Source organism: Zosterops lateralis (genome assembly GCF_965231275.1).
Source record: "Zosterops lateralis genome assembly, chromosome: 32".
Taxonomy (NCBI): Eukaryota; Metazoa; Chordata; class Aves; order Passeriformes; family Zosteropidae; genus Zosterops; species Zosterops lateralis.
The window spans coordinates 183,259-200,534 of record NC_139792.1 but is presented as its reverse complement, the minus strand read 5'-3'; the positions used below and the strand labels follow the sequence as shown (position 1 = coordinate 200,534).

General features: G+C 70.3%; 2 protein-coding genes across 2 annotated transcripts; one reads left to right on the top strand and one right to left on the bottom strand.

The window, feature by feature from the left end:
• Positions 1–3,418: 3,418 nt before the first annotated feature.
• Positions 3,419–7,426, bottom strand: TARBP2 (TARBP2 subunit of RISC loading complex; the record flags this gene model as incomplete). Its single annotated transcript, XM_083881212.1, has 9 exons — positions 3,419–3,576; positions 3,661–3,880; positions 4,064–4,191; positions 4,272–4,389; positions 5,275–5,347; positions 5,462–5,545; positions 5,823–5,922; positions 6,393–6,562; positions 7,374–7,426. 9 exons carry the CDS (start codon positions 7,424–7,426, stop codon positions 3,419–3,421), a joined length of 1,104 nt encoding a protein of 367 aa, XP_083737338.1.
• A 2,661-nt stretch (positions 7,427–10,087) lies between these two features.
• MAP3K12 (mitogen-activated protein kinase kinase kinase 12) lies at positions 10,088–16,865 on the top strand (the record flags this gene model as incomplete). The annotated part of the gene is made up of 13 exons (XM_083881207.1): positions 10,088–10,415; positions 11,091–11,274; positions 11,958–12,149; positions 12,839–12,997; positions 13,247–13,405; positions 13,798–13,906; positions 14,038–14,147; positions 14,322–14,438; positions 14,648–14,785; positions 15,271–15,709; positions 15,930–16,000; positions 16,084–16,336; positions 16,773–16,865. 13 exons carry the CDS (start codon positions 10,088–10,090, stop codon positions 16,863–16,865), a joined length of 2,352 nt encoding a protein of 783 aa, XP_083737333.1.
• Between the last annotated feature and the right edge of the window lie 411 nt (positions 16,866–17,276).

Below are 17,276 nucleotides of genomic sequence, written 5' to 3'. Positions count from 1 at the left end.
GGGATCCCCTCCTGTCCCCTCTTGTTCCCTCCTGTCCCTTCCTGTCCCCCTCCTGTCCCCTGCTGTCCTCCCCTATCCCTTCCTGTCCCCTTCTGCTGCCCACTTCTGTCCCCTCTTCTTGTCCACTCTTCCTGTCCCCTCTCTCCTGTCACCTCCCGGATCCCCTCCCTGCCTTCGGGGAGCCCCGCGGGGTTGAGGGGTCTCCAGTAGGGTCGGGCTGGGGGAACACGGTGGGGTTTGGGGTTTGTGGGTTTTATCAGGACTGTGACACTGAGAGGGGACAAAGGGCCCCGGGGAGCTCCTGCTCCTTCCCTCCTCTTCCTCCCTCCTCAGCCTCCAAATCCCCCCGGGTTGGGCGGGGTGGGGAGAGCTGGTGCCTTGTTTCCCCCCCAGACCGGTTTTGTGTCGGGAATTCTCGGCTCAGGTGGGAATTGTGTCCTTTGGGGACTGTGGACCCGTTCCTGCTCCGCTCGCCCCCGTCCCCAAAACGAGCCCGGGAGGAGCCGAAGGGCCCCGGGAGGAGGGTCCTGGGATGCCCCCACCCTCCCCCCCCCCCCCAGCTGCTTTTGTGCCACGAGCTTTGACGATCAATAATGGAAGAAGCCAAAAAAGGACCCCCCCCCCTCCTGCCCCCAGTACCTGTGTAGTATCTTATCAGTCCATATCGACGCGTATTCGCACCCATGTATCGTAGATCGGCCGCCCCCGAGGGACCCCAGCCCCGCCCGGGCTCCTGTGAGCGGGTCCTCACAGCCCCCGCGGGGGTCCTGGGCCGCGGGGGGACCCGGGGGACACGTCCCAGCCCCCCGCCCCAGCCCTCGGCCGTGTCATACCAAACATGTAACGTGCCTTTTATTTATGCTGCAAATATAACATTAAAATATTACCCAGGAGCAGCCGGCTGCTGCCCTTTGCTTTGGGGCGGGGCGGGCTGGGGACACCCCCGGTGGCGCTTTGGCCCACGGACCCCCCTGGGGGTCCCCGGGCCTTCCCGGTGTGGGGGGCACAGCTGGGGAGCAGCTTGTGGGGACACCGCAGTGCAGTGACCCGGGGCACCCTCGGGTGGGTTTTTTGGGGCGATTCCGGCTGGTTTGGGGTCGGGGGAACCGCGGCCGCGCCGTCGGGGCTGCAGGAGCGCGGAGCGGCCACAGGGGGGCGACAGCGAGACGCGGCCGAGCGGGGAGGGGGCGCGGGGGGACGATGGGGATGGACGGGGGGGACAGGGGAGGGGGCCGGGGGTCCTGAGATGGACTGGGGGGACAGAGGAGGGACTGAGGGGACAGGGAATGGGTCTGGGGGTCCCGGGATGGACTGGGGGGACAGGGGAGGGGTCCGGGTGTCGGGGGGTCCGGGATGGACTGGGGGGACAGGGGAGGGGTCCAGTCTGGGGGGTCCCGGCTCGGTGAAGTCCCGGCGCAGGGCGGGGGTCCCGGGGTCTCTCCCCGCAGCCCCGGCGGTGCCGGTTGCGGGGCCCGGGCGGGGCGGGGGAGGAGGTGCGGGGCTTCCCCGTCCGTCCATCCGTCCGTCCGTCCCCGGGGGCGGCTGTCGCGGTGCTAAATGTGTTTCATTAACGGCGGCGGGGCCCGGGCTGCTCCCCCCGCCCGCCGCTCCCCCGGGACCCCCGGCCCGGCCCGGCCCGGCTATAAGAGGCGGCGGCGGCGGCGGGGAGGGGGCGATGGCGGGGGCGATGTCGGGGCGCCCGGTGCTGCTCCTGCTGCTGCTGCTGCTGCTGGCGGGGACCCCGCGCTCCGCCCGCGCCTGTCCCGGGACCCCCGGCCCGGCCCCGGTGAGCCCCGGGGGGTTCGGTTGGTGGGGGGAATTCTCGGGGCCGGGGGTCGCACTCCGGTCCAGGAATGATCCCCGGCCCTCCCCCGCCTCAGGCCGCCGCCGCCGCCCCCCCGGGGCCGCCCCCCGCCGCCGCCGCCGCCCTGGGAGCGCTGCTCCGGTCCCTGCGGCCCCCTGGCCGCGCCCCCGGGCCCCCCGTGAGGTGAGCGGGATGGGGGCCCGGGGATGGGGGGCCCGGGGATGGGGGGGGTATGGAGGGATTGGGGTCTGGGGGGGTTTGGGACAGGGGGGGGACGCAGGGGGTGGAGAGGGACGTGGGGGGCTTGGGGGTGCCTGAGGGAAGGGTCGGTGCTGTGGGGATGGGGGTCCCCACTCGGGGTCCGTGTCCTTCAGCCCATTCCCATCTTCCATCCCTCCCTCCCTCCATCCATCCATCCATCCCTCCATCCCTCCATCCATCATCCATCCATCCCTCCATCCCTCCCTCCATCCCTCCCTCCATCCATCCATCCCTCCCTCCATCCATCCATCCATCCCTCCATCCATCCATCCATCCCTCCCTCCATCCATCCCTCCATCCATCCATCCATCCATCCATCCATCCATCCCTCCATCCATCCATCCCTCCCTCCATCCATCCATCCATCCATCCATCCATCCATCCATCCCTCCATCCATCCATCCATCCCTCCATCCATCCATCCATCCATCCATCCATCCATCCCTCCATCCCTCCATCCATCCATCCATCCATCCCTCCACTCTCCCCTGTCGGTCTGTCTGTCCCCGGCGGGGATCCGTGTCCCCACTGCGGTGTCCCCCCGGCAGGTGGGGCTGGGGGCCGCAGGGGGGGCTCCAGGCCCGGCTCAGCGCCCGCAGCTGGGACCCCCCTGTGGCCCCGTTCTGGACCATGGCGACCCCGCAGCGCTTCGGCCGCCGCCGCTGAGCCCCGAGAGCCCCGAGCCCCGGGCCCGCCCCGGCTCCGTCCGTGGCTCCGTCCGTCCATCCCTCAATAATAAAGTGCCCACCCCAGCCCGGACCCCGCTCTGCTTTGACCCCTGGGGAGGGATGGGGGGGATGTGGGTCCTGCCCCTTTGCTGCCCCCCCAGCCCCCTCCCCAGCCCCCCAGCAGACGCCACACGGGAGTACAAACCCCCCCAGCTTTATTCCTGGGGGGCCGATGGCGCCCGGGGCCCCTCTGGGACGGGGCGGGGCGGGAGGGAACCCCGGGCGCTGAGGTCCGTCTGTCTGTCTGTCCGTCCATCCACCCGCGGCGGGGGCAGCGCGGGGCCATGTCCGGAGGGTGGGGATCCTGTCCAGGGGGCGGGGGTCCTGTCCGGGGGGCCGGGGGCCGTGTCCAGGGGTGGGGGCCGTGTCCAGGGGGTGGGGGCCGGGTCCAGGTACGGGGGTCCTGTCCAGGGGGCAGGGGGGTACCCCGAGGGCCGGGGCCGTGTCCAGGGGTGGGGGTCCTGTCCAGGGGCGGGGGGTCGTGTCTGGAGGGTGGGGGTCGTGTCCAGGGGTGGGGGCTGTGTCCAGGGGGCAGGGGTCCTGTCCAGGGGACAGGGGGGTACCCCGAGGGCCGGGTCCGTCCCCAGCGCTGCCTGGCGTAGCTGTGGGCGGGCGGGGGTCCCGGTCACTTGCCCCCGGCCATGATCCGCAGGTACTGCAGGGCGTTCCGCGCCGCCTGAGCGCGGGCGCCGTCGCGGGAGGGCCCGGAGCCGTGGCACACGGTGGTGGGCTGCGTGGACAGCTCCACCAGGCACTGGTGCAGCCCGCTGAGGCTCAGGGCGTCTGCGGGGGACACGGCGGGGTCACCCCGAGCCCCCCGGCAGCCCGGGGGGTTCTGGGGCAGGGCGGAGGGTGCGCGGCGCTCACCGATGTCGAGGTAGCTGATGGCGAAGCTCTGCTCCTCCGAGAGCTCCTGCAGGAGCGCGCAGGCCCCGCCGGGCGCGGGGGCCGCTCCCCGGCTCCGCAGCTGGCCCAGCTTCTCGCCCGCAGAGTTCCGCAGCGAGTCCCAGGTGCAGCCCGGGGCGCGGCCCCGCAGCCCCTCCAGCCGGGGACACGTCTGGGGAGGGGACACGGGGCGCTCGGGGGCCTGCTGAGCGCCCCGGGGGGCTGTGCCCACCCCCCTGAGGTGTGGGAACCCCCCAGGAATGCGGGACAGGTGGGACACCCATGGGGCCGCACTCGCCCACCCACAGCCCCAACCCCATAGGGTGCCCTCCGTGGAGCAGGGGTGGCCCCAGGGTGCCCGGGGCCCTCCCAGTGCCCCCAGTACCATGTTGAACTGGTCCTCCTCGCCCTCGGCCTCGCTGCCGTCGCGCGGCTCCATGGGCACGTTGTGGATCCTCACCAGCATCTTGGCGGCCGCGTTGCGCTTGGCCAGTTTCTTGGAGGTGCCGCTGCCTGGGGACGGCCCGGGGGGCTCGGGGTGAGCCTGGACCCCCCCAGCAGCACCCCCAGGGACCCCCGGGCCGCCCCCTCACCGATCTCCACGAATCTCTCCACGCGGCACGTCATGGTGAACTCCTTGCGGTGCGCCGGGCCCGACTCCTGGGTCACCGTGTACTCGGGCAGGCGCCAGCCCTTCTGCACCACCAGCTCCTGGCGAGGGGACAGCCCGGGGACGGCCCGGGGACAGCCCGGGGACAGCCCCCAGAGCCCGTCAGCGCCGCCAGAAGGGGGCGGCGGGACCCAAAAGGGGGATAACCAGCCCCAAAATGGGGATGACTGGCCCCAAAATGGAGATAACAGGCCCAAAATGGGGTTGACTGTTCCCAAAAGGGGGATAACTGGCCTCAAAACAGGGATAACCAGCCCCAAAATTGGGATAACAGGCCCAAAATGGAGATAACTGGCCCCAAGTGGAGATAATCAACCCCAAAACGAGGATAAACGACCTCAAAATGGGGATAAGCAGACCCAAAATGGGGATAACCAGCACCAAGGCAGGGATAATCAGCCCAGAGATAACCAAAACAGAGATAACTGTCCCAAAAGGGGGATAAGCAGCCCCAAAATGGGGATGACTGTCCCCAAATGGGGAATAACCTGCCCCAAGATGGGAATTATGGCCCCAAAATGGGGATAATTGTCCTCAAAATGGGGATAACCACCCCCAAGATGGGCATAAGTGTCCCCAAAGCAGGAATAATTGTCCCTAAATGAGGATAGGCAGCCCCAAATGGGGAATAATTATCCCTAAATGGGGATAGGCAGCCACAAAATGGAGGCAACTGTCCCCAAAAGGAGGAAACTGTCCCCAGAACAGGAATCACTGTCCCAAAAACGAGGAAGAGCCCCCAGACACCATCATGTTCCCTCCACCAAGGGCCATGTCCCCCCTGCCCTGGCCAGGGCATCACCCCCAGGATGGGAATGGTTCCCAGAGCGGGGCAAGGCTTGGGGCAGCTGTCCCCTCCCTGTGTCCCCTCCTTGGTGTCCCTTCCCTGGTGTCCCCTCCCTGTGTCCCCTCCCGGTGTCACCCACCTGCAGAGCCCCCACGGGGTTACACTCGGACTGGGGGGGGGACACCGGTGTCTTCATCTCCAGGGGGGGGGCCCTGTGTGGGGCACAGGGGGTCAAGGGGGTCAGGGGGGCACCCCACGGCCCCCAGGGGGGCTCAGAGGGGTCTGGGGGGGGGGATTTGGGGTGGGGACACGGGGGTCTCCCTTACCTGGGTGAGGGAGGGGGCGCGGCGGGGGCCGGGGGGGGCGCGGCGGGGCCGGGCTCTGCGGGGGGCTCCGGGGGGAACGGAGAGCTGGGGACAGGGGAGGGGTCACTGTCACCCCCTGCAGTCCTTGGGAGAACCCCCAGACCTCTCAAACTCCCCGGGGCACCCCCAGACCCCCCAAACTCCCTGGGGCACCCCCAAACTCCCCAGGGTATCCCTGCAGACCCCCCCCAAACCCACCCGAGCTCACCAGACCCCTCAAACCCCACAAGATCCCAAAGCCCCCTTTGGTACCCCCAACCTCCTCTGAGGACCTCCCAAACCTGGGCGCCCCCCCAGGTCCCCAAAGCCCCCCAGGCCCCACCTGTGCTCCAGGGGCTCCAGCATGGCCCCCCCCCCTCTGAGCAGCCTCAGGGCCACCTCGGCCGCCTTGTGCTTCGCCGCCTTCTTGCTGGGACCCTGCCCTGGGGGACACCGGGGTCAGGGGACACCCCAGGGACACCCTGGGGACACCCCGGGGACCCCTCCCCACCTCCCACCTCCCACTGCACCCCCCAGGGTTTTGGGGGGAGGATCCCAGAGTTTCCCCCTCGGTGTCCCCATGCCCAGGGGGGCAAAGAGGGGGGTCCCAGCCTGAGGACAGGCACTTGGGGTCCCCCCAGTACAGGTGATGTCCCCAGGGGAGACAAGAGGGGCAGGGGTGGCCTGGGGTGGGTGTGGGGGTTCCCTGGGGGTCCCGGGTCCCCCCAGTGCAGGTGATGTCCCCAAGGGGACAGAGGGGATGGGCAGGGGGCCCTGGAAGTTTTGGGGTCCCAGCAGCGCAGGTGATGTCCCCAAGGGGGTTTGGGGGTGCAGGTGATGTCCCAAGAGGGACAGGAGGGGCAGGGGTGGCCCGGGGTGGGTGTGGGGGCTCCCCGGGGGTCCCGGGTCCCACCGGTGCAGCTGATGTCCCCGAGGGTGACGCGGAAGGTGAAGTTGGGCTGGTGGGCCTGGCCCTCGGCCTTGAGCAGGTCGTAGCCGGGGGTGCGTCCTAAACGAGTCCCATACTCCTGCAGGAGGCTGATGGGCGTCTTCCCGGGGCTGGCGGCCACCATCTGCTCCAGGCTGGGGACAGGGGACAGGCGACAGGGCTGGGAGCGGCCTCCAGGCAGGGGACAGGGGACATGGGGACATTGCTGGGACCGGCCCTGGGTCAGGGGATGGGGACAGGGGACAGGGGACAGGGACACGGGTGGGACCGGCCCTGGGGCAGGGCAGTATGGACAGGGGACACGGCTGGCACTGGGTCAGGGAGGACATGGCAACAGGGGTGGCACTGCCATGGGACACAGGGGACAGGGGTGGCATCTGCTCCAGGCTGGGGACAGGGCTGTCATCAGGGCTCAGAGGGGACACAGGGACACGGGTGGCAGTGCCACAGGGCATCAGGGTATGAGGGTGGCACCGCTGGGGACACAGAGAGTGGACGAGTGGCATCTCTGGCACAGGGACACGGGGACAGGGCAGCAGTGCCGTGGAGTGTGGGGACATGGGGTGGCCTCTGTGTGTAATGTGGGGACACGGGGACAGGGACAGAGCCCCTGCACTGCGCGGGGACAGGGGTGGCACTGCCACACAGCACAGGGACACAGGACAGGGATGGCACTGCCACCTGGGGACACGAGTGGCACCTCCGGGGACACGGGCACGGGGATGCCACCGCCGCACGCCACCGGGCCGGCCCTGTCCCCCCTCCCGCCGCCACACGGGGACAGCCCCGCGTCCCCCCCGCCCCCGCCCCGCGCCCAGGCCCGGCCTAGGCCGCCCCCTCCCCCTGCCCGCCGCCGCCGCCGCGAGCCCGGGGAGAGCCGTGGCGGTGCCGGGGGAGCCCCGGGCGGTGCCGGGGGGCGCCGGGGGGCGCCGGGGGTGCCGGTACCTGGGGAAGGCGCCGCCGCTCCGCCGGGCCCCGCCCGCCCCCTCCTCGCTCATCCCCGCCGCTCCGGCCGCCGCCCGCGCCGCCAGGGGGCGCGCGGCATCACGGGAGCGCCGCGCCGCGCGGGGGGTTCTGGGAAGCGTAGTCCGCCCGGCGCGGCCCGCAGCGCGCGCAGCCGCACTCAGCCCCCCCGACGGACTACACTTCCCACAACCCCCCGCGCTAAGGGGAGGGCGGGAGCGGGGAGGAGGTGGGAAGCGGGGTCACGTGGGGCTGCAGGGGAGGGGCAGGGGGTCGTGCCTCAGTTTCCCCCCGAGGGGGGAGAGGGGACAATGGGGACAGTGGGGACAATGGGGCAGAGGCGGCACCGGGCACAGGGGGAGCGCTGGGATCACACCGGGGGCGCTGGGCACAGAGGGACACCCGCACTGGGAGTACTGGGATGGGACTGGGATGTGAGGGACTGGGCACTGGGGGCGCTGGGGGCACTGGGGGCGCTGGGACCAAAGGGACCCCCGTAGTGGGAGCACTGGGATCGCACTGGTGGCCCGTGTGCTGCGGCGGGTCCCGGGGTCACCGGCGGGGCCGGTCCTGGGGGTCCCGGTGCGGTCCCGGTGCAGGTCCCGGTGTCAGAGCAGTCCCGGTGCCCGTGCCGGTCTCTCTGGTCCCGGGGATGGTCCCGGTGCAGTATCGGGGTCCTGCTGCAGAACCGGGGTCCCGGTGCGGAACCGGCCGGTCCCGGTGCCTGTCCCGGTCCCTCCCGGTGCCGCATCGGGGTCCGGTATCGCTGGAGCCGGTCCGGTGCCGGTCTCTCTCCGGTGCGGGGGGTCCCGGTGTGGGGTCCCGGTGCGGTATCGGGGGGTCCTGGTGCCGTTTTTGGGTCCCAGTGCCGGGTGTCGGTGCGGTGTCCGTGTCCCGGTGCAGGATCCCGGTCCCGGTCCCGGTGTCCCCGGTGCGGGTTCCCGGTGCGGTACCGGGTTCCGGTCCGGGTTCCGGGCGGTCCCGGCGGGCCCAGGTGCAGTATCCCGGTGCCGGAGCGGTGCCGGGGGCGCTCCCGGTGCCCGTGCCGGTCTCCCCGGTGCGCGGGGCGGGGCCGGGGCGGGGCCGTTCCCGTCGGGCGGGGCCGTTCTCGCCGCTCGCCCCGACCGCGGCCCCGGCCCCGGTACCGGCCCCGCCCGCCGGGCCCAGCCCCGCCAGCACCGGCACCGCCGGCCCCCCCCGGCCCCGGGACCCCCCCGGCATCACCCGCAGCCCCCGGCGAGGGGCCCGGAGCCCCCCCAGGTACCGGCACCGGGATGGGGGCGGGGGGGGAGGGCGGGGGCAGCCCCGGGGATGCGCCGGGATGGGGGGGGGGGGGCGGCGGGGCTGCGGCGGGGCCCGGGGGGGGCTCAGGGACCCCCCCCCATCACCGGGACCCCCCCCAGGCCCGGGGGGGCCGCGCCCTCCCCTCCCCCCCCTCCCCCCCTTCGGCCTCGGGGTCCCGGGGGGGGCTGGGGGAGGGGGGAGGGGCGGCCTCTCGCACAGGCGCGTGCACGCGCGTGACCCCCCCCATCCCATCCCATCCCCCCCCGCGGCCGTGCACGCGCCCGTGACCTCGTACACGCGCGCGCTCCCGCACGAACGGCGGCAGGTGCGTGTGCGCGTGTCCGTCTGTCCGTCTGTCCCTGCGCGTGTCCGCGTGTCCCCCCTCCATCCCCCGTGTGTGCGACACCCCCACCCCCCCCATGTCGCGACAGGGCGCCGTGTCCCGACATGACGCGCCGCCGGGGGGCGCTGTTTCCCCCGCGCTCCCCCCTCCTCCCGCGCTGCGCTGTCGCGACACGGGCCCGGCGCTGTCGCATGTCGCGAGTGACAACCCCCCCCCTCCCCCGCTCTGTCCCCCCCCCCGGGGGTCGCTGCTCCCCCGCTCCTGCCTCAGTTTCCCCGGGGGGTGGGGAGGGGGGGGGAGGCTCCATCCCTCACCGCGATGACGTCACCGTGTGACGTGATGTCACCGCGGGGGGACACACGCGACACCTGGAGGGGCGGGTCGTGTCCCCCCCTCCCCCGCGGGTCCCTCGAGGTGACGTTGGGCCCCTCCCCCGCCGCCCCCGTGACTCACACCCCCCCCCCCAATTTTAGTGATGACATCATCGCCGGGCGCGCTGTTGCCATGGCAACTCTCCCCCCCCCCCCCCCCCGCGCCCCGGGGACCCCCCGCGCCTCAGTTTACCCCGAGCGGCCGCGGGTGACCCGGCGCGCGCACTCGCGGGCACTTTGGGGGGTCACGCGGGGAGAGGGGGGGGCGAGTGTGCAAGGGGGCACGCACGTGTGTAAAGGGGTCACCGGCGGGTTTGGGGCCGTCTGTGGGTCCTGGGGGGGCTCAAGCCCTTGTTCAGGGGGGCCCGAGGGTGCTGCAGGGCTCTGCCCAGTTTTGGGGGGTCCTGGGGGCTCTGCCCAGTTCGGGGGGTCCTGGGGGCTCTCCCCGATCCGGGGGTGCTGCGGGCTGACCCCAATTCCGGGGGTCCCAGGGCTGACCTCAGTTCTGGGGCTGACTCAAATTCTGGGGGTCCCAGGGCTGCCCCCAATTGCGGGGCTCACCCCACTCCGGGCTCCCAGGACTGACCCCACTCCGGGGGTCCCAGGGCTGACCCCAGGCCGGGGGTCTCACCCCACTCCGGGCTCCCAGGACTGACCCCAGGCCGGGGTCCAGCCCCGCTGCCCCCCAGGCCCCGGCCATGGCCTGCCTGCACGAGACCCGCACCCCGTCCCCGTCGCTGGCGCTGCCGTCGGACGGGACCCCCGAGCAGGAGCTGACCCCCACCCAGTGCGTGCTGCGCGATGTCCTGCCCGCCCCCAGCGCGCCCCCCGAGGCCTGGCCCCGCCGGGGGGGCTCCCGGCCCCCTGAGCTGGGCCCCGAGGCCGCGGGGCCGCTGGCGGCCGATGCCGCCCACCTGCGCTGCCAGGCCGGGGGGGGCTTCCTGGAGGGGCTCTTCGGGTGCCTCAAGCCCGTGTGGACCATGATCGGCAAAGCCTACGCGGCCGAGCACAAACACCCGCCCGAGGGTGAGTGAGCCCGGGGCCTGGAGGGGGCAAAGAGGGGGGAAATGGGGTGAAGGGGGGGCTGAGGGATAAAAATGGCATAGTGGGGTAAAGGAGGGTCCAAAGGAGGGTCCAAGGGGGTAAAGGTCAGGGTGAGAGGGACAAAGGAGGGTGTGAGGAGAAAAGAGGGGGTGAGGGGGGAAAAGGAGGGCCCGGGGGGCAAAGGAGGAGGTGAGGGGGCAGAAGACGTGGTGAAGGAGGGGTGTGGGTGTGTGGGTGCCCTGTCTGGGGGTCCAGGGGCGTCTGGGTGCTGTGTCTGGGGGTCCGGGGGGGTCTGGGTGCCCTGCCTGAGGGTCCAGGGTGCTCCTGCCATGCCCGTGGGTGCCCTGTCTGGGGGTCCAGGGGGGTCTGGGTGCCCTGCCTGCGGGTCCGGGGTGCTCCTGCCCTGTCTGGGGGTCCACAGAGGTCTGGGTGCCCTGTCGGGGGTCCAGGGTACTCCTGCCATGTCTGGGGGTCTGGGGGGTCTGGGTGCCCTGTCTGGGGGTCTGGGGGGTCTGGGTGCCCTGTTGGGGGTCCAGGGGGGCCTGGGTGCCCTGTCTGGGGGTCTGGGGGGTCTGGGTGCCCTGTTGGGGGTCCAGGGGGGTCTGGGTGCCCTGTTGGGGGTCCAGGGTGCTCCTGCCATGCCCGTGGGTGCCGCAGACCCCTGGGAGGTGCCGTTCGAGGAGATCCTGGACCTGCAGTGGGTGGGCAGCGGGGCGCAGGGCGCCGTGTTCCTGGGCCGCTTCCACGGCGAGGAGGTGGCCGTGAAGAAGGTGCGGGACCTCAAGGAGACCGACATCAAACACCTGCGCAAGCTCAAACACCCCAACATCATCACCTTCAAGTGAGAGGGGGCTGCCAGCACCAGCGGGGGACATGGGGACACTGGGGGTGTGGGGGCACCTCAGGCATGGGGACACTGGGGACATGGGGACACTGCAGGAATGGGCCATGGGGACACCACAGGCATGGGGATACTGCAGGGAATGGGGCATGGGGACACTGAGAGCATCGGGCACAGGGACACTGTGGGCATGGGGACACCAGGAGCATGGGGATATTGCAGGAATGGGGACACTGCAGGAAAGAGGCCTGGGCATGGCATGGGGCATGGGGCATGGAGCATGCTGGAACATGGACACAGCATGGACATGGAATTGGCATGGAATGGGCATAGCATGAACATGGCATGGACACAGCATGGACATGGCATGGAGGCAGCATGGACATGGAATTGGCATGAAATGGGCATAGCATGGACATGGAATGGACACAGCATGGACACAAGCATGGGCACAGCATGGACACGGAATGGACACAGCATGGACATGGTACGGGCACAGCACGGACACGGAATGGACACAGCATGGACACATCACGGGCACAGGCACAGAGGTCACGGACACGCCACGGGCCCGGGGAGCCCCAGCACGGCACAGAGCACGGCGAGGACCGGGGTCACCCTGGTGGGGTGTCCCGGGCAGCCTGGTGGCCCCGGCAGGCGCTGAGGTGCCGCTGTGCCCCCAGGGGCGTGTGCACCCAGGCCCCCTGTTACTGCATCATCATGGAGTTCTGCGCCCAGGGGCAGCTCTACGAGGTGCTGCGTGCCGGCCGCAAGGTCACCCCGTCCCTGCTGGTCGACTGGTCCATGGGCATCGCTGGAGGCATGAACTACCTGCACCTGCACAAGATCATCCACCGGGACCTCAAGTCACCCAAGTGAGCCGGGCACGGGGCTTGGAGCACCCCTGGGTGGCCCCGGGTGTGGGGTGGGTGCATGGGTGTGGTGGCGTGTCCTCGGTGGGGCGGTGTCCCTCCTGGTGCTGTGCCCGTAGTGTCACCGTGTTGTGTCACCGTGGCTGTGCCACCCCTGGTGGCTTCATGCCTGTGGCAGTGCCGTGCTCGTGGTGGTGGCCAAGCTGTGCACGTGGTGGTGGTGTCCCCTCATCAGGGCCACCCTGATGGCATTGCATGTCCCTGGTGGGGTCATGTCCGTGGTAGTGTCCATGGCAGTCCGTGTCCCTTTTGGAATCATGTCTGTGCTGGTGGCATGTCCGTGGTGGTGTCCCATGGCAGTTCCATGTCCATGTTGGAGCCATCTCCACTCTGGTGGTGCCCCATAGGAGGGGTGGGCTATGTCCACATTGGCATTGTCCCCTGTAATTGGTGTCCCATGCCAGTGCCATGTCCATGTCAGTGCTGTCCCCTGCCCTGTCCGTGTCCATGTTGTGCCATTCTGTGTCCCTGTTGATGCTGTCCCATTCTGTCCCTGTTGGTGCTGTCCCCTGCCCCGTCCCCACCGTGCTGTCCCTGCCATGCCGTCTGTGGTGGCGCTCGCAGCAGTTGCACGCCCGCGGTGCCCGTGCCAGTGGCGTGTCCTTGGCGTGTCACTGAGCGCGTGTCCCCAGCATGCTCATCACCTACGACGACGTGGTGAAGATCTCGGACTTCGGCACCTCCAAGGAGCTCATTGACAAGAGCACCAAGATGTCCTTTGCCGGCACCGTGGCCTGGATGGCCCCCGAGGTCATCCGCAACGAGCCCGTCTCTGAGAAGGTGGACATCTGGTGAGGACATCTGGGGGACATTGGGGACACTGGGCAGCTCTGGTGGCTCTGGGGACGCAGTAATGGCTATGGGGACACCAAGGACACAGGGGGGACCAGAGATTGGGACACTGGGAATACTGGGAGTGACATTGCAGGGCCAGGGGACATCAGGGACCGCAGGAGCAGGGGACATGGGACACCAGAGCGGGTGGCAGTGAGGGGACAGCAGGAGGCCACTGTGGGTGACTGGGCTGTGGGTGCCCACAGGTCCTTCGGGGTGGTGCTGTGGGAGCTGCTGACGGGCGAGATCCCCTACAAGGACGTGGACTCGTCGGCCATAATCTGGGGCGTGGGCAGCAACAGCCTCCACCTGCCCGTCCCCTCCAGCTGCCCCGACGGCTTCAAGGTGCTGCTGCGCCAGTGCTGGTGAGTGACCCCCCGAGGGACACCCTGGGGACACTCTGTGGGCATGGGGGCTCCACCACAGGCAGGGCCATGGGGCTGTGGGCATGGGGGACCCCAGCACAGACAGGGCCATGGGGCTGTGGGCATGGGGCCCCCACCACAGACAGGGCCATGGGGCTGTGGGTATGAGGGACCCCACCACAGACAGGGCCATGGGGCCAGCACGAGGGACATGTCCCCATGGGCAGAGCACAAGGGACACCCCTGGTTGTAGCGGCGCCCCCCGTGTGTCCTGGGCACCCTTCTCTGCTTCCAGTCCCCAAAACCTTCAGGAGCCCCCAGAACCCCCCTGAGACCTCCCCAGGACTCCCCCAGGCCCCCCAGCCCCCCTCAGGGCCGTGTCCTTCCCCCAGGAACAGCAAACCCCGGAACCGGCCGTCCTTCCGCCAGATCCTGCTGCACCTGGACATCGCCTCGGCCGACGTCCTGTCCACCCCTCAGGAGACCTACTTCAAGTCCCAGGTACCCCAGGAGCCGTTTCTGCAGCCCCAGCACAGGGTGCTGCAGTGGGCAGTGCCCGCAGTGTCCGGTCCTGGGGGTGGCCGGAGTGGCTGGAGCCCGGTGACAGTGACAGCGCTGTCCCTGTGCCACAGGCCGAGTGGCGGGAGGAGGTGAAGCTGCACTTCGAGAAGATCAAATCGGAGGGGACGTGTCTGCACCGGCTGGAGGAGGAGCTGATCAACCGCCGGCGCGAGGAGCTGCGGTGGGGCCGTGCTGGGGGCACTGGGGGCACTGGGAAGGGACTGGGGGGGCACAGGGAGGGCTGTGGGTCACTATCCCTGGTGCGGGGCCATGGGATTGCTGTCCCTGTCCCCTGGCGGGCCCGTGGGTGTCCCCGGGCTCCATGTCCTGACTCTACGCGTGTCCCCATCCCCAGGCACGCCCTGGACATCCGGGAGCACTACGAGCGGAAACTGGAGCGCGCCAACAACCTCTACATGGAGCTGAGCGCCCTGATGCTGCAGCTGGAGCTCAAGGAGAAGGAGCTGCTCAGGTGGGTGGGCAGGACCCCCAAATAACACCCCCAAACAGCACCCCCAGCACCCTCTGTGCCCGTCCCATGGTCACTCCCTGGTCGTGACCAGCCCTTTGTCCACCCCATGGTTTTCCCTTACCCCGTGGCCACTTTCCCCCGGCCGTGGCCGCTCCCCGGGCCCCGCTTGCCGCGGGCAGGGCCGGGTGCCCACGCGTGGCCCGTGGCAGGCGGGAGCAGGCGCTGGAGAAGCGCTACCCCGGGCTCTTCAAGCCGCGGGTGCCGCGGGGGCTCCTGCACGGCAACGCCGTCGAGACCCTCATCAAGAAAAGGAACGTGCCCCAAAAGCTCTCGCCCCACGGCAAGCGGTGAGTGGGGTCTGGGGGCCCACGGGGGGGCACCTTGGGGAGGGGGGGAGATGGGGGGAAAATTGGGGGTGCTGGGGATTTGGGTTGGGGGGCACGGATATGTGGGTGCAGCGGGGTGGGGGGCTCTGGGGACCTGGATTGGGGTCGTTTGGGGCACTGGGAGGGTTTTGTTCTTTGGGGTGGGGGTGTCTGGGCTCTTTGGGGAGGGGGGAGATGCTCTGGCTGTGCAGATGTTTGGGGATCTGGATTTGGGGTCGTTTAGGGGACTGGGGGGGTCTGGGTTTCTCGAAGGGGAAATGCTCTGGATGTGCAGGTGCTTGAGGATCTCAGAGTGGGGGGTCTGGGGTCCTTTGGGGGAGTTCTGGGGCTGCGGACGCCGCTGTCCCTTGGAGGGGCGCGGCTCCTTTGGGGCTGTGGGGGTCCCGGGGATCCCGGTGCCCGGACCCCCCTCCACAGCCCCTCCCCGTGTCCCTCCCCGTGCCCAGCCCCGACATCCTGAAGCCGGAGGTGCTGCTGCCCAAGCTGGACGCGGCCATGGCGCAGGTGGCCCTGCCGGGGTGTCCCAAGGGCCCCCCGTCCCCCGGGCGCAGCCGCCGGGCCAAGGGCCGCCACCGCAAGGCGGGGCCCCGGGGGGGCTGCGGGGAGCCGGGACCCGAGGCCGGGACCCCCCGGGGACCCCCCGCCACCGCCGCCAGCCCCGACATCCTCGGGGGCACCCTGGAGGCCGCCGGTGCCCCCCCGGCCACGGTACCTGATGCGGGACCCGAGGGGGCGACGGGCAGCCAAGGGTCCCCCCCGGCGCAGCCCCCCACGCCCGGGGAGCCCGAACGGGAGAGCGGGGCCGGCCGGGGGGGGAAAGGGGGGGCCGGGCAGCACCTCACCCCCGCGGCTCTGCTGTACCGGGCCGCCGTCACCCGCGGGCAGGTGAGACCCCAGACCCCGCGTCCCTCTGGGGGGGGGGAGAACAGGGGGGGAGGGAGACCCCGGGGGTGCCCCAGAACTGGGACTGGGAGGGGGGTGGGTTCCCTCCGGGGAGGGGCTTGGGGAGGGGGCGGCAGGGATTGTGGGGAGGGGGCGGGTCAGGGCCGAGGGTCTGTCCCGAGGGGCATCAGCAGGACCCCAACACCCCTCCCTGCGCCCCCAGAAACGGGGGGTCTCGTCGGAGGAGGAGGAGGGCGAGGTGGACAGCGAGGTGGAGCTGCCGCTGCGGCAGAGGTGGGTGCTGCCCCCCCCCCAATGGGGACCTGGGGACACCCGGGAGGGGTCCCCAATGTCCTCACCCCTCGCCCCCTCCCCAGGTGGCCCCCGGGGATGAGCAAGCGCCAGTCGCTGTCAACCTTCAGCTCTGAGAACTTCTCTGACGGGGACGGCGACGAGGGGCACACGAGCGAGCCCTCGCACAGCGCCACGCCCGACGTGGGCAGCACCAACACGGACGAGCGTCCCGACGATCGCTCCGAGGACCTGCTGTCCCAGGGCTCCGAGATCCCGCTGGATGCGGCTCCTCCCGAGGGGCCCGGCCGCCGGCTCGGGGGGCTCAGCCCCACCAAGGTGAGGCCCCCAGGCAGGGGCAGCCCTGGGGATGGTCCCCGTGGGGTGGGAGGGGTGTCTGAGCCCCCAGATGGGGCTGGCAAAGGGAGATGGGTCCCCAAGAGTGATCCCTATGGGGTGGGAGGGGTCTCTGAGCCCCCCAGATAGGGCTGGCAAAGGGGTCCCCAAGGATGATCTCCACAGGGTGGGAGGGGTCTCTGAGACTCTCAGATGGGGCTGGCAGAGGGAAGGGGGTCCTCAGGCCCCCCAGGGATGGTCACCATGGGGTGGGAGGGGTCTCTGAGCCCCCCTGCTGGGGCTGGCAAAAGGAGGCGGGTCCCCAGGCCCCCCAGGGATGGCCACCATGGAGTGAGGGTTCCCCCAGCCCTCAGTTGGGGCTGGCAAAGGGGGTCCCCAGCCCCCCCAGGCCCAGCCCCAGCCCCGTTTGTGTCCCCAGGTCTCCGAGGACTCGGACTGTGACAGTGCAGAGCTGGATCACTCAGGCAGCGGCGAGGGGCCCCCCCGGCCCACAGCCCCCCCGGGCCTGTGACCTGCGTGCCCCCCACACCCCCCCTGCACTCCCTTCACTTGTACAGCCCCAAATATTTATATAAATATCTATCGCTCTCTACTGCTGCTGCTGGCTCGGGGCTGGGTGGGCTCAGGGGTGGGAAATGGGGAGGGGGCGTTTGTGGCCCCCCTGGGTTTGTGTAGGTCCTACTGAACATGCCCCCCCAGTTCAGAGCAGGGGATAATGGAGGGGGGGAATTTAAGGGGCTGGTGGCAGCACCCAGGGGACAGGGAGGGGGGTCTGTCACTGCTGTTAGGGCCAGGGGATTCAGGGGGGAGAGCAGAGAGGGAACAGAACCAACAACGGGTTCCCATTTAAGACCAGCTTGGCGGGAAATGGGAAAATTCCCCAAAAAATTCATCTGGAGAGTCAAAGTTCCCTCCTCAGGAC